At 42.4% G+C, this 13,958-nt stretch overlaps 1 protein-coding gene across 2 annotated transcripts in view; it reads right to left on the bottom strand.

The window, feature by feature from the left end:
- Positions 1-613: 613 nt before the first annotated feature.
- Positions 614-13,958, bottom strand: part of FBXO30 (F-box protein 30) — a 78,311-nt gene continuing 64,966 nt past the window's right edge. For both annotated transcript variants that reach the window (XM_073557507.1, XM_073557506.1), the window contains 2 exons: positions 7,963-9,946; positions 614-4,260 (listed from right to left, as the gene is read on the bottom strand). In XM_073557507.1, the coding sequence (XP_073413608.1) occupies positions 4,057-4,260; positions 7,963-9,933 (2,175 nt within the window). In that variant the 5' untranslated portion in view covers positions 9,934-9,946 and the 3' untranslated portion in view covers positions 614-4,056. The remainder of the gene's footprint in view (positions 4,261-7,962; positions 9,947-13,958) is intronic.

Genomic DNA, 13,958 nt, shown 5'->3' with positions numbered 1-13,958 from the left:
GTTGTCCAGGTTTATCACGAAAGTCTGAAGTCGTTGACTGCCCACTTCGGAATCCTTACATCGCTCACTGTGGAGATTCTCCAGTGCCTGTGGTGAGACCGAGAAATCATGTGACCACAAGCATGCAATATGCATACGCACTGCCCCTTTCCAACTAGACGTTTGTAGCCTCTTTAATGAGCGAAGCTGCACACATCTAGTCGGATTGTGGCCAGAAGTACGCAGATCAAATACTGGTGGTCACATGCCTGCTTGGTTTCACACAGGCACTGGATAATCTCCACAGCGAGTGATGTAAGGATTCACAAGTCTGCATTCACAGAGTGACCACAGACTTTCGTGATCAACCTGGACAACCCATTTAAGTATTCATGTATAAATATGAATATATTACCACAGTCTTGTCTTCTCTGAGCCAGAAGACAAATATTCTTCTATGTGATGCTGTTCGGAAAAAAAAAGGGCCAAAAAACATTACAAATAACATTGTGATTCATAGCAATCACTATGAAATATAAATCATGGTCACTAAATCTGGTATAATCTCCATAAACTAATATCGACGCTGTCCGCAAAAGGACCACTAGAAGAAAATGTGAACACAAACAAGTAACAGGTTTTATTAGCTTTTATTATACACCAAAATATTTCATAACGGAAAATAAAGCATTTAAACACAACGAGAAGTAACAACAAATTTTAATGATCAGATTGTAATTTAGGAGAGATTGGGGGGGCATTATGTGATTGGTAATCTAGGCACCATGCAAGTCTAGGAATACTGTACCGCAATCCATTAGTCAGATCTGTATACTGTGAGTGATCAGAACAATCTGATAACAGGACCACACATAACGAGGGATTAGTAAGGCTTTCATTCTCCTTGTTGTAGTCTTAGTGACAATTATGAAGATTGCAGACATGTAACAAGGAGATTGTTTCACTGGTTAGCTCTAAACTGGAGCGTCAGATGAACCTGGAACGTGTACAATAGGATCCTCTGCTCCAATCACTTATTAGAAAAAGGTTAATTTGCAGAGTTAACAATTTGTTCATGGCCTCCTATTTCTGAAAAGCATAAAGCACATTTTTTCACATGGTGTATATGGCAATGCATAAAAGCATATTTCATACATTTAGGTGATGAAGTTCAAGAGACCGTTCATTCTTTGCTGAGAACTTGAGTCATCCTTAGATGCAAATGCAAAGTGCTCTACCGGAGAGAAAAAAAAAAACCAAAACAACACTGAAAAGGACAGAGTTTACAGTGGTCTCATGTCACAGTGAAAACCCTAAAGGAGGGTCAGTCACCAACCAACAGGTCTGGTTTGGTAGATACTTCTATTCCCGATGAGCCAATAATCCTGGTGCATTTTTTCCTCACTTGTGCCGTTACTTGGTTATTCCGCCTAGAAATGTAGGAACACATTCACAGCGGAGTGTTACCAGATGGAGGCATGTCCCTGCACAGCCTGACCAATCAGTGCTCACAGTACCAGGACACACCCCTCCGACAAGTCAATGTAGGACATGTCTCCAGGTGGAACAGTACAATGTAATGGGTCTTTAAAAATACAGTCCAATATTCTAGAGTCGTTCGCTTCTCGACTTGACTTGTCAGCGGGCAGTTTCCCCCAGATACTGAACTCTAAATACCCAGCATAGACAGCCAGAATGTTACTTTTCCCTCTCCGCAGCCACCACTAGAGGGAGCATAGACATTCATTGCAGACAGTTTTGCTTATGGAGCAATCTAGTGTATAAACAGTATGCAGTAAGTGATGATTGCAGTCAGGCATATTCCATATGTCTATGCGGTGGGTTGCAAGTTCTGTATTACGGAAATAAGAGTGCTGGCTGCTAAAGATATATTAAAAAGGGTTGTCCGGTCTAAAAACGACAAGCCTCCAGTCACAGTATGACTGCAGACTTGTGAATCCTGCACGCTTTGAGAATTCTTCATTATCAGCACCGCGAACGGCAGTCAACTTCACTCAAAGTATGTGATATGTATATAAGCCTGGCCAGAATCAGACTAGACAGTTTCCGTGTATTGCGATAGGACACAAACAGTCTAGTCAGAATGTGGCTGGGAGTATGCATATAGCAACCTAGTGGTGAAGGGACTGCCCTTCCTGGGGCTGACACTGGAGAATCCTCAGTGTGCAGTGCACGGGCTGCGAGAATTCACAAGTCTGCAGTCAGTGATGTAGACTTGTTATTTTAGACAGGGCCAACCCTTTAAGTAATCAGCACAGCTTTTAAAAAAGTGAACATTACTATTCCATACAAGTCTAATTAATAAGGTATCTGTATTAAACATATATGGCGGCCTTTAAAGGATATAGACATCTTTGAGGCAATTTGTTTTAAGAGTATTGTTGGCTGAATATATTTTTGTTTGGTATAAAAAAAAAAAAAAAAAAAAAATTGGAGAGTTAGGATTTTAAAAGTTTGTTTCCTGGGTTGTAGAAGAACCTATCTGAGAATCTATTAGGGAGCCAATTCTGATGATATATTGCGACTTCAGTCTTTTTCAGGCGTTCCTATCAGCCGATTTATAATCACATCAAAGTTTGGCACAACTGATGTAGACCATAATGAAAAGTCAGAGTAACAGGAAAAAAAAAAAAAAAAAAAAAAAAGTTATAAAGTCTAAGCTACAGAAGCTCACTCACTCACAGAGCCTCAGTTACCTCATTCTTCATCAAGCAATGTACATTTAAATTTCATAAATTTGTAGCCCAAATGCATGAGCCTTCAAATTATTATCCCCATTTCCCCAGGACGTCTATATCACTTTTTTGGAGCAGTTACACAGAACGAACAACTGGAAGAATGATGAATGTTACAATTTTACCTAAACCACGGTTTCAACTACAACACAATCTTCTGATCATTTGGCCAATACTGCTAACTAGGAAGCCACACAAGCAGCTTTGGTGCATACAAATGTCCATGTGCGCTCCGTACAAGCCTCCTGCACCCATGTCCACAGCACATTTAGGAGTCTGTGTTATACCCATAACTAACAAGGAGAAGGGGGAAGGGGAGAAGAGAGTACTTTTTGCCCAGAAGGCACTGGAGTTGAGCTCAGTTATGGAAGACTTGCTTAGAAATAAAAATCTGTATACCAAATGCACAAATGAAAATGGATTGCTCTCATCTCACAAAGATAAGTAAAACCAAAACAAGAAAAAAAAAAAAAAGGCTTAAAAAGTCCATCTCATATTCTTAGTCTTAAATATCATTCATTAAAACAGAAACACGTTAAAAATGTAAAAGAAGCTATATGTTAAAATGGTAGGTGCGCGCGTGTGCTCTATGCCGAACATCCCAAGTCTTGAGTGGATTCCACTGTAGATAAATAAGTTAGTGAGTGCAACTGAGAAGACCAAACATGCAGAAACCATTCTCCAAGGACACAGATCAAGGTCCTCTTTACCCCCATCTGCTGCACCACGAGAGGCTGTACTTGATCCCAATCTGCAAGCGTCCAGAACCTTGAGATAAAGTGCTAACACAGAATCCCTTCCTGATAGTGTGAAGGAAACTACAGGGTCAATGGCACTATGAGATCTGCGGAGAAGGGATCCCGCATACAATACTGAATTATCGCCAATCTACAACAAGAGGGGAAGTTTAGAACAAACGCTCAGGGAGATGTGTCTGCTCTGTTACTGCCGGCTGACCAACACTATACTGACGTGAAATACATGTACATTCTGTTTTTTGGTCAGGACAAAAGGAAAAAAAAAATGTTAGTATTGTTAAGTGCTCAGGATACCATGACTGAGATCCACAAAAAAGTTCTTGTCATTTATACATCAGGAAAAGTCCAAAGTCCCACAAACTTTAAGGCATTTTTTTTTTTTACCACTTCCATCGAAAGTATTTCTTTTAATAGATTTATAAAAAAATAAACATCACTTCCAAAACCAGTTATATACAGTGATAGTGGCATCTTAGTTTAATATTAAAGTGTCAAAGGAGATCGGATTGCGTTTAAAACCGGTGCTAGAGTGTTGGTGCTGTAGGGCGGCCGCTCTCCTCCTCCTAGAGGACAGGTTTCAAGACCGAGCGTAGTGAGCGGCCATCTTTTGTCAGTTCCCGAGTCACACACATACAAGGCAGAGGGACAGCCTCCTCTCTCTTCTCCACTGTATTGTAGCTGCATTTCTTCAAATGGTCAGCCATGCTGACAATATCCGCAAACTTCCACTCCTTTACTGTGCAGAACGCAGTGCTGAACCGCCAGACCTGAAAAACAGAGCAGCATTAGAGTCCAGCCAGGTTTTCCCTTACATGGGGCTCCAGTTTGGCAATCTAGTCAACACATCTGTCTACCAGTGGATTGTTGTTTTTTTTTACAGTTTTGGTTCTCAAGCCCTCAGACAATTCCCTTTCTCCTTTTCCCCATGATTAATAGGACAGACACACTCAATTTCTCCCCTTTTTATCTGGATTCAGATGCGATTTTCATATTGACCACACCTGTTACTTGCCACAGGCGAGTTTGAACGAGCATCGCATGCTTGTAACAAAAAGGTTTACTACAATTTTGTCAGGCCAATATTTGGGGTTGTGTGTCAAATTTGCTTTTTTGCCTCTTTTCTTTAGCTCCAATACACACACAGGAAATGGATACATGTATAATAAAACATGTGTAATTACAATAATTTTCTGGGAGAAATATAGTACTTCATTTTCTGGGACATTTTCAAGGATGCCAACACTGTCAGCAATAACTGTATAAAGAGAGCCCTTGTGCAGCCAAGTCAACTGTAGAAAAAGAACGCTTTAGGTCTTGATGGTCCTTGAACACGGTGATTCAGACAAGTTGAAGGGGAAAAAATGCAAAATAAAACAAAAAAAAACACCCACCAGCATTAGCAGCGCTACCCATGTAACAGTTAGCAGTTGGCCATTACAGTCATCCTAGAAGACCAGTGTGCAGCATTACTAGTCTATTTTTTAGAGTGGATTGTTAGAGCAGCCCCTATGCTAGGACTCCCATCAGCACACGTGAAACTGTGTCACCACCCATTTCTGTCAGCAGCCACTACAGGGACCATATATCCACACAGCAACAGCTGCTTTCATGGCTAATTTTGGTTAGGTGTTATAACATGTTGACTGGCTAAGACCATCATTCCAAATCTACCAGCCAGATCATACACACAGGACCACGCTGAGGACAAGCAAAGTCAGGCGAGAAGGCAGAAGCATAAGTAAAACATTCCGCCATTTTAAAGAAAGTCAGTTACATGACCAGTTAGGTTCTCATGGGTATAAGAGGCAGATCATATAAAAGCTAAAGGGTTTTTGTTTTTCATCAAAGCGTTTCCTGTCTGAGATTAGAAGTAACCAAATAATGTGCCTCATTTTGCTGCCTGTCAGAAGAGGCCATCACAAGTATCGGCAAGAAACACTAACATGGGGTATATGAAGTAGCTAATGAGTGCTGCAGGCTGTTATCCATAGACAAAAACGCCCAAACAAGAATTTAGTTATGGTAGTTAAAGGACAAGAGAACTGTACTATATAGATAACACTAAAGGTGGGGGAGATAAACCACCACTATTGGAGCATAATCCAGAGATATCAAACTTTATTTGAACATATGTTAAAAACTAGATAAAAATCTGCTAGATGTCAGATTACAGGGGCCAAGGTTACCATGAAGTGTAAACTAGCTTAGATCAAATGCTCAACAAGCAACTACAATTACCAGATATAGCAATCAATGTAGGCAGTACAAAGAAAAATATGAAAATATTATATCAATATAATAACTAATCGCTCAAAACATGATGGTATTTATAGCATAATTATTTGCACCATCATGTTTTGTGCGATTAGTAGTTCTATTCATGAGATCCATTTTCATATTTTTCTCTTTGTACTGCCTACATCGATTGATTGCTATAATCATAGTTGCTTGTTGAGCATTCGATCTAAGCTAGTTTGCACTTCATGGTAACCTTGGCCCATGTAATCTGGCATCAGCAGGCTTTTATCTTTTTTAACATATGTTCAAATAAAGTTTGATATCTCTGGATAATACTCCAATGGTGGTGGTTTACTCCCCCCCCCCCCCCCACCCAAACCTTTAGTGGTATCTGTTATCCATAGAAACTAGAATCCTGCAGACACGTTCTACATCAACTCAAAGAATCCACGGACGTCAGCAGGAGCAAATCCACATCAAATCATATGGGTCAAGATAGCCAGAGACTAGCAGGGGGTTAGATAACAGATTTAGTCAAATCTGATCCAAAGCAGAAAACTTACACAAAATCATGCAAATTTGCCATTGAGGATCAGGAAATCCAGGCTGAGAAACAAAAAAAGTCTGCAGTCACTATGCGATTTGCATACTTGCAGTCACAAGCCAAAGAGACTCCTGTGACTGAAAGTCTAGTTGGCACATGACCGCAATTATGTAAGCTGCATAGCCTCGTGACCACCCACCCACAAATAGTGCCAGTCTGCTCATCACACAGTCATGGTTCAACATACTCATCTGACAGGAAAACCCTTTTAAAAGGGCATAGCTGTAAATTCAGAAAAGGTTGTTGTGTGTACATGAGGACTAACACCATTTGTAGCAACTATAACCTTTATCTTGATTTTTGAAAGGCAAGCCCAGCAATACCTTTACATGGCCAGTCCATTCCTTAGGGTCCCGTTTCACATAGCGACGCACCAGCGATCCCGACGATACGACCTGGTAAGGATCGCTGGTGCGTTGTCACACAGCAGCTATTCTGAATGATTCCAGCCTGCGTCTGAGTTCTGCGTCGCCACCGAGGTCACTCGGTGTCAAATAAAGCGATGCACGCTGGCCAGCGGGATGCCGACGATTAAAAAAATGGCCCAGGACATTCGAGCATGATCAGCTTTATCCAGCAGGGGGGCCGGTCGCCGCTATGTGTCACATGTAGCGAGATTGCTGGCGAGATGGCTGTTGCGTCACAAAATTGGTGACGCATCAGCGATCCCACTATGAGACAGGGCCTTTAGGCTAGTTTCACACTAGCGTTTATGAGCGCAGCGACGGCCTGCGCACGGCCGCCGCTAAGCCCCGCCCCCTGCCGCACCCCCGCCCACCGGCGCATGACGCTGCATCCCCTATCTTTATCACAGGGGGCGCAGGCCGTGCGCAGTATGCGTTTGGCGGCGCATGCGTCCTTTTGACGGTGCGCCGACCTGCGGCAAACGCAACCTGCTGCAGTTTGGTTGCGTTGGCGCACCGTCAAAAAGGCGCATGCGCCGCCAAACGCATACTGCGCACGGCCTGCGCCCCCTGTGATAAAGATAGGGGACGCAGGGAGCATGCAGCGTCATGCGCCGGTGGGCGGAGCTACCGGCTGGGGGGCACGGCAGGGGCGGGGCTTAGCGGCGGCCGTGCGCAGGCCGTCGCTGCGCTCAAACGCTAGTGTGAAACTAGCCTTAGTTACTGAGAAATCAGCATTTGGTTTCACATGCAAATGAGGATGTAGACCTGAAGCCTCTTGTCAACCCAGCTCTATTCCCTGTCCAGCACGCGTTTTTTTTTTTTCCCTGCACAACACACAGCAAATATGCTGTGTCACTTCAGGCAAAGGAGTGGTCAGTCAAGCAGGAGGCAGCAGTGATGGGCTGGGAATAGAGCTGGAGTGATCAAGGTCAGATCTACACCCACATTTGCATATTAATTATAATGCTTTCAATGGAACAGACTAGCCATGTAAAGGTATTACTAGATTAGGTAGTTGGTGGGTGTGAAATCCTGATGACAGATTCTCTTTAAGACTTCTATATGATCATGAAAAAGTGACCATTTCATCTTTTTTGTGTAGGTCTATCAAAGTGTACAACTATTAAATGATTGTTAAATTTACACTCTGGCATTGCTTCATTGAATCGATGAGTTTGGGATATATATATTTTTTTTTTTTGAGAAATCATAACACCAACCTTTTCTTTGATCTGCCAGGAATTTCCATGCGGATACTGTCTCTTTTCCCACAGCAAAACCACCATTCCACGGGCTTGTAATAAACTGGCACATACATCCCTCATCAGTCTAGACACTCTTGAAAGTTGGCACATAGAAAAACCATCAAGAAATCCTGCAATGTGCTGCAAAACCTCATAAGGCAAACTACTAAAATGATCAACTGGTGGTCCTGATGAAGAAGTCTTTGTAGATTCAAAGTCACTGGGTAAATGAGGTTGAACCCCAAATGATTTCAAGTGTCTATCATGAATAATTTTTGATCCTTGTGTTGAAGGACAAAACCTACGCTGGGAATAAGTACATCCATAATATGCTAATGGACATCTCTGTTCCATCCAGCCATTTAGACCTGCGTGAATATCACCATGAACATTCTTAAAGTGAGAAGAAAACTCATCTCTTCTGAACAACTGGCCACATACAAATGTAAACATAGACCTCTGTTTAGTTTGGTATCGCGCAACACATTCAAGAACTAAATCCAGACCAAGAGTCTGAAAGGGACTAGGATTGGAAAGCTGGGGATTGGCATGATCACAGGCAGAAGCTGATGCTATCTCCCCAACCATGGTATTTGTAGCCAATATTGCAGATGGAAAAGAAAAGGTTTGTGTTCCAAAGTCAACATGATAACCATCAACATTCCGACTATCTGAAATCCCTCTACCTCCTGGTGAGTCCCCCAAGCAAAATAGCAAAGCTGCTGTAATTAAGTCGATACCATTGAGTCCCATCGGGTCTTCAGGAACTTCCAAGTCCGAAGTGTCCACTGCTTTATTCTCGGTTCTAGCTTTAAACCAATAAGTATCAACCAAGAAAGGACGTCTTCCAAAGACTGCAACATTTCGTAATCCTTGTTCATCCTTTTTTTCAGATATTTGCTCATCAGAACCATTTATACATGGAAGAGAGGAGATTTGTTCTGCAGAAGACAAGGCGCTACATTGGCCGTCGAGTTTTTCTAAAGTGATGCCTGCACCATTTTCATTAGGTCCCATAGCAAACTTATTTTCTTTTTCCTGAGCAGCAAGGGTACTTTCATCGTGAAAACCATTGCACAAAACAGATACTTGGCTCACGTTCTCATTGTCACTTTCCACCACATAGCTACCATTGGTTCCTGGATAGAAGTCACTCGAACCGTTCTGATACCTTTGCTTCAATGAACTGCAAGCCATTCCACCAGCAGCCCCAAGACTTTCTTCATCCTCAAATTCATTATCTTTCAGGCCATCATGTAAATTATTGTGCTCCGTGAGCTGGAAATTTTTGTTCATTGCACAACTAGCGTCTCGTAGTCTTCCATTAAGTATTGCAATGTCTCTGGTGGCGTTATTTAAGATATCAAGAGCAGCAGCTAAACTTTTAGTTGTCTCAATGGTTGCTTGATAAAGTGCACTGTAGGAATCTTCATCACCAGATACACCATTTGTAATCACCTTGTCCTCTTCCATTTGGACAGATATTTGTTCAGGAGCGTCAAGTTTTTCAGTGGTTTTAGACATCATGGTGGCCACTTTGAGAGACTCCAATAGCATTCTTTGATCTTGCAATGCTAGAGCCATATCTAGCTGCTCTACTTCATCAACATCTCTGCTCAAGTTTTCATAGGATTTTCTGTCTGCGTAGCTCACTGGCCACCTATTCCATTCCATAGTACAACAAACTACACTGGCAGGGCAGATTTGCAAATGATCAGCTAGTTTATTTCGAGTCATGAAGAAAGGACATCCAAAACCACTGTTTAGGCAAGGTACTCTTTCGAGGGGACACAACATTCGATGTTCATCGGCTTTGCATGAATGAAAGACTGCACCACAAACGTGTGGACAGCCAATCAGATCACAGGAGATTCCAGTCTCTGGTCTTATCATGCATCGTCGACTGACACAACAAGCACAATGTGAATGATGAGGTTCTTCATCCATGATGAGGCCACGTCTGAAAATAAAATAAAAAATAAATTCATTATTTTTATTTCACACAATCTACACAAACTCATTTCTAATTACAAACTATTGCTGCATATAAAAGGTGTAAGAGTGAGGACAAAGTCAGCTGAGAAAAGCTCAATAGACTGAGTAGCAGTGCTTATGCTCATCCACAGCTTCATTCAGCTCCAGGACCTCCATTCCAGATAATGGTGAGGATCCTATTGTGGGACTCCAGCATTCATACAGTTATATCTAATCGTATAGCTGATGTCACTTAAGAGAAAACTAATTTTTTTTTTTTTTATACCCAAAGTATCACAGGCAGTGAACATAAAAGGGGGTTAAGAGGCATTGGATATAGTGCGCCTGATCTAGTGGATTTTATATATTTATTTTAAGTGCCCAAATAAAGTGACATTTTAGCATTCCTATACTTGTGTGGATGTTGGATCACCTGTTCAAATTTTCCATCAATTAAAAGGCTGGTTAAAGCCAATAACATACTAAAATCTATACTATTGTCGTAAGAACGCCATGCTGAAATATAGGTGAGCACTGCATATACACAAGTGATGTGCACCCCACTAGGCAGCGTAATGTTGGCCTTCTACATCGCATTACAGACCCTTTTGTAACGATGTTTTCTAAGAAAGATGATCCAGAACAGTCTGGTTGTAGAGACTATAAATAACATTTCCAGAGATGTCTATGCTCAATAAACCGTTTCCACGAAAAGAATCACATTTTATAAAACGGCCAGCTGAGCAGAGGGCTATAAAGGGAATTTCCTACACCAACAATTCAAAAGGCTAATAGGACATCTGCCCGACACACCTCATGACTTGTGCCTGCTGTTTATACCGCGATTAGGCAACTTTTCAGCTCAGGAACAGCCAGTTCACGGATCATAGCAGAGGGCTTGGCCTGATCCAGTCTGTTCCTAGCTGCCCACCCGAAGATATATGTTTCTATTTAGTACAAGAACAGGGGGCATGCGCTCTTCTAGTAGTAGTCAAGTCAACAAGAAGATGCAAAAACTCGCTGTGATCCTCTGCTGTACATCCCATGACAGTGCATAATGTAACCTGCCATGTGTCATACAGGGAGTAGAGGTAGAGCTGAAGCATCTGTCAGACACAGTATAAACTCCCCAGGTCCCTATGTTCTGTGCCTTATACTGTGCACTAAACATATGGTACACTAGATGGTGGCCCGATTCGATCGCATCGGGTATTCTAGAGTCTGTTAAAATAAAAAATAGTGATATACTCACCTCCCGACGGCCTCCGGACTCTTTCTCTCCTCTCACCACGCTCCCGGCATCTTCCGGTCCCAGTAATGCTTAGCGCGAAACACCGCTGATGACGTCGCGCTCTCGCGAGAGTGACGTCATCTCTGGCCCTTATCGCTAAGCATTACTGGGACCGGAAGCGTGGTGAGAGGAGGGACAGAGTCCGGGGGTCGTTGGAAGGTGAGTATATAACTATTTTTTATTTTAAACAGAGACTCTAGAATACCCGATGCAATAGATTCGGGCCACCATCTAGTGTATTATACTCCTGTTACACCCAAGAGCTGCTGTCACTGTTCTGCTGTTATCTAATGTATTGTACTCCCGTTAATCCCAGAGCTGCAGTCACTGTTCTGCTCTTACCTAATGTATTATACTCCTGTTACAGCCAGAGCTGCAGTCACTGTTCAGATCTTACCTAATGTATTGTAATCCAGTTACACCCAGAGCTGCAGTCACTTTTCTGCTGTTACCTAATGTATTGTACTCCAGAATATGTACAGGACTGTGCCTGTGTAATGAGCAACGCAGCAGTGATGCCTTTAACGGCTGTAATGTGCCTGTACAATAAGCAATGCGGCCGTGTTGCCACGACAACTAAGCAACTGTCGCTGATAGGTCGTGGCAGTTAGGCAGCGACCAATCAGCGAGGTGGGATTTCCATTACAGACAGACAGAATTAGACAATTATATAGTATATGGGCTTATAAAATATCCATCCATCTTCTAGTTGACATCACCACTACTAGAAGGGAGCACACCCCCTGTTCTTGGACTCAGAGATATCAGGGGATGGGCAGCTAGGAATAGCCGGGAGCAGGCCGAGCACCCTGCTATTATCAGGAAACAGTTGGTTCCTTACAGAGGGGGAGCTGCACACCGATATGTGATGTAATGTCCCAGACGGAAGGGGGGAGCAGTAGCTCCTGTCACGTGAATTACAAGGGTTATAAAGATAAGAAGTGGACATCTCATCTTTATAATGAATGAGGGCAGGCACAGTACAAAATGTGTTTATCTACCTGAAGGTTAACTGTGTGCTGTAATGAAGTCTCTTTAGAAAGTTGCTTAACTTTGCTTTTCGTAGGTGACGAGAGAGAGAGCGCGCAAAAGAGAGTGTGAGAGAGACAGAGACTCAAGTGTCTCAATACACAAAACAAAAAAAACTTAAATTTAAAAAAGTGAACATGTTATGCTGATTGATCTGCAGGCAGACTGGTACAAAGCAGGAGTAGCTGATGATTAAATTGATATACATTTTTGGGAGACTAGTTTCTGTAAAACTTTTGTTGAAATAGTTTCTGTAAAACGTTGAAATCCCTGGTGTTTGTCAGTGGCTGAACAGGTCCGCCCCCTGTACTGGTATGCATACAGTCTTCGCTGTATGCTTGTGCAACTTTGGCCTCAACACAAAGGTTACTGGATGTCGCTATACTGCAATGAAAGAAAAGTGAATGAAGTCATATTGTGACTTGAGGGTACTGTGATTGTATCCAGCAAGCTACAAAAAAAAAGAAAAAAAAAAACACAATCATAATATCTGTTGTGCTTTAACTTTTTATGCAACTTTCTTGTTGAGATCACAGTACCCTTCAGGGTATTGTTCTGTGAAGTAGCAACGACACCTAGTGAACTTTGGCCGCAACATCTTCTCTGCCCTAGACTTACACTGAACCTTTTCCAACAAACCTATATAGAATCATAGAATCGTAGAGTTGGAAGGGACCTCCTAGGTCATCTGGTCCAACCCCCTGCTCAAAGCAGGATTCGCTAAATCATCCCAGACAGATGTCTGTCCAGCCTCTGTTTGAAGACTTCCACTGAAGGAGAACTCACCACTTCTCGTGGCCGCCTGTTCCATTCATTGATCACTCTGTCAAAAAGTTTTTTCTAATATCTAATCTGTGTCTCCTCTCGTTCAGTTTCATCCCATTGCTTCTAGTCTTTCCTTGTGCAAATGAGAATAAAGATGATCCTTCTACAATGTGACAGCCCTTGAGATATTTGTAGACAGCTATTAAGTCTCCTCTTAGTCTTCTCTTCTGCAAGCTAAACATTCCCAAATCCTGCAACCTTTCCTCATAGGACATGGTTTGCAGACTGGTCACCATTCTGGTCATTCTGCTCAGCTCCTTCTCCATACCATGCTGCCCAGATCAGACTTCATGTACAACCTGGCAGGTTCCCTGGACAAGACTTTTCATTGCGAAAAAGTAGTAACAAAAAAAAAAAGGATAGAAATTTGGCACAATCATTCTTACAACAACCCACAGAATAAAACGAACATGACACGCTGCATAGGAGTGAAGGAAAGGTGAATAGAAGTGTTTGTTTTCTATGCATTGAACATATGGGCCCCATTATACTGTGGGGCACCTATACAGAGGACTCTGCAACCTTGATGACATCACCGCTCACGGGTCTCGTGGCGCTCAGACGGACCCGGAGTGGCTGCTGCTACAGCCTATGGAGCTTTGTTCTCTGAAGATTTGACACATCTAATGTAATGTGCCAATTCTGGGACGGCTGCAGGCTTGCATTTTTAGTCTGGGAAGGGGTCAATAACCATGGACCTTCCTAGCCTGATAATGTAAGTCTTCAACTGTCTGCTTTACCTTAGCTAGTTAACAGAACTAAAGGGGACCCCAGTTTTTTTTTTTAAATTTATTACGGTAATAATACCGTATATACTCGTGTATAAGCCGAGATTTTCAGCCCATTTTTTTGG

This window comes from Dendrobates tinctorius, unplaced genomic scaffold (assembly GCF_039654945.1).
Source record: "Dendrobates tinctorius isolate UK_male_01 unplaced genomic scaffold, ASM3965494v1 ptg000250l, whole genome shotgun sequence".
NCBI lineage: Eukaryota > Metazoa > Chordata > Amphibia > Anura > Dendrobatidae > Dendrobates > Dendrobates tinctorius.
This window is presented reverse-complemented; position numbering and strand designations above follow the sequence as displayed.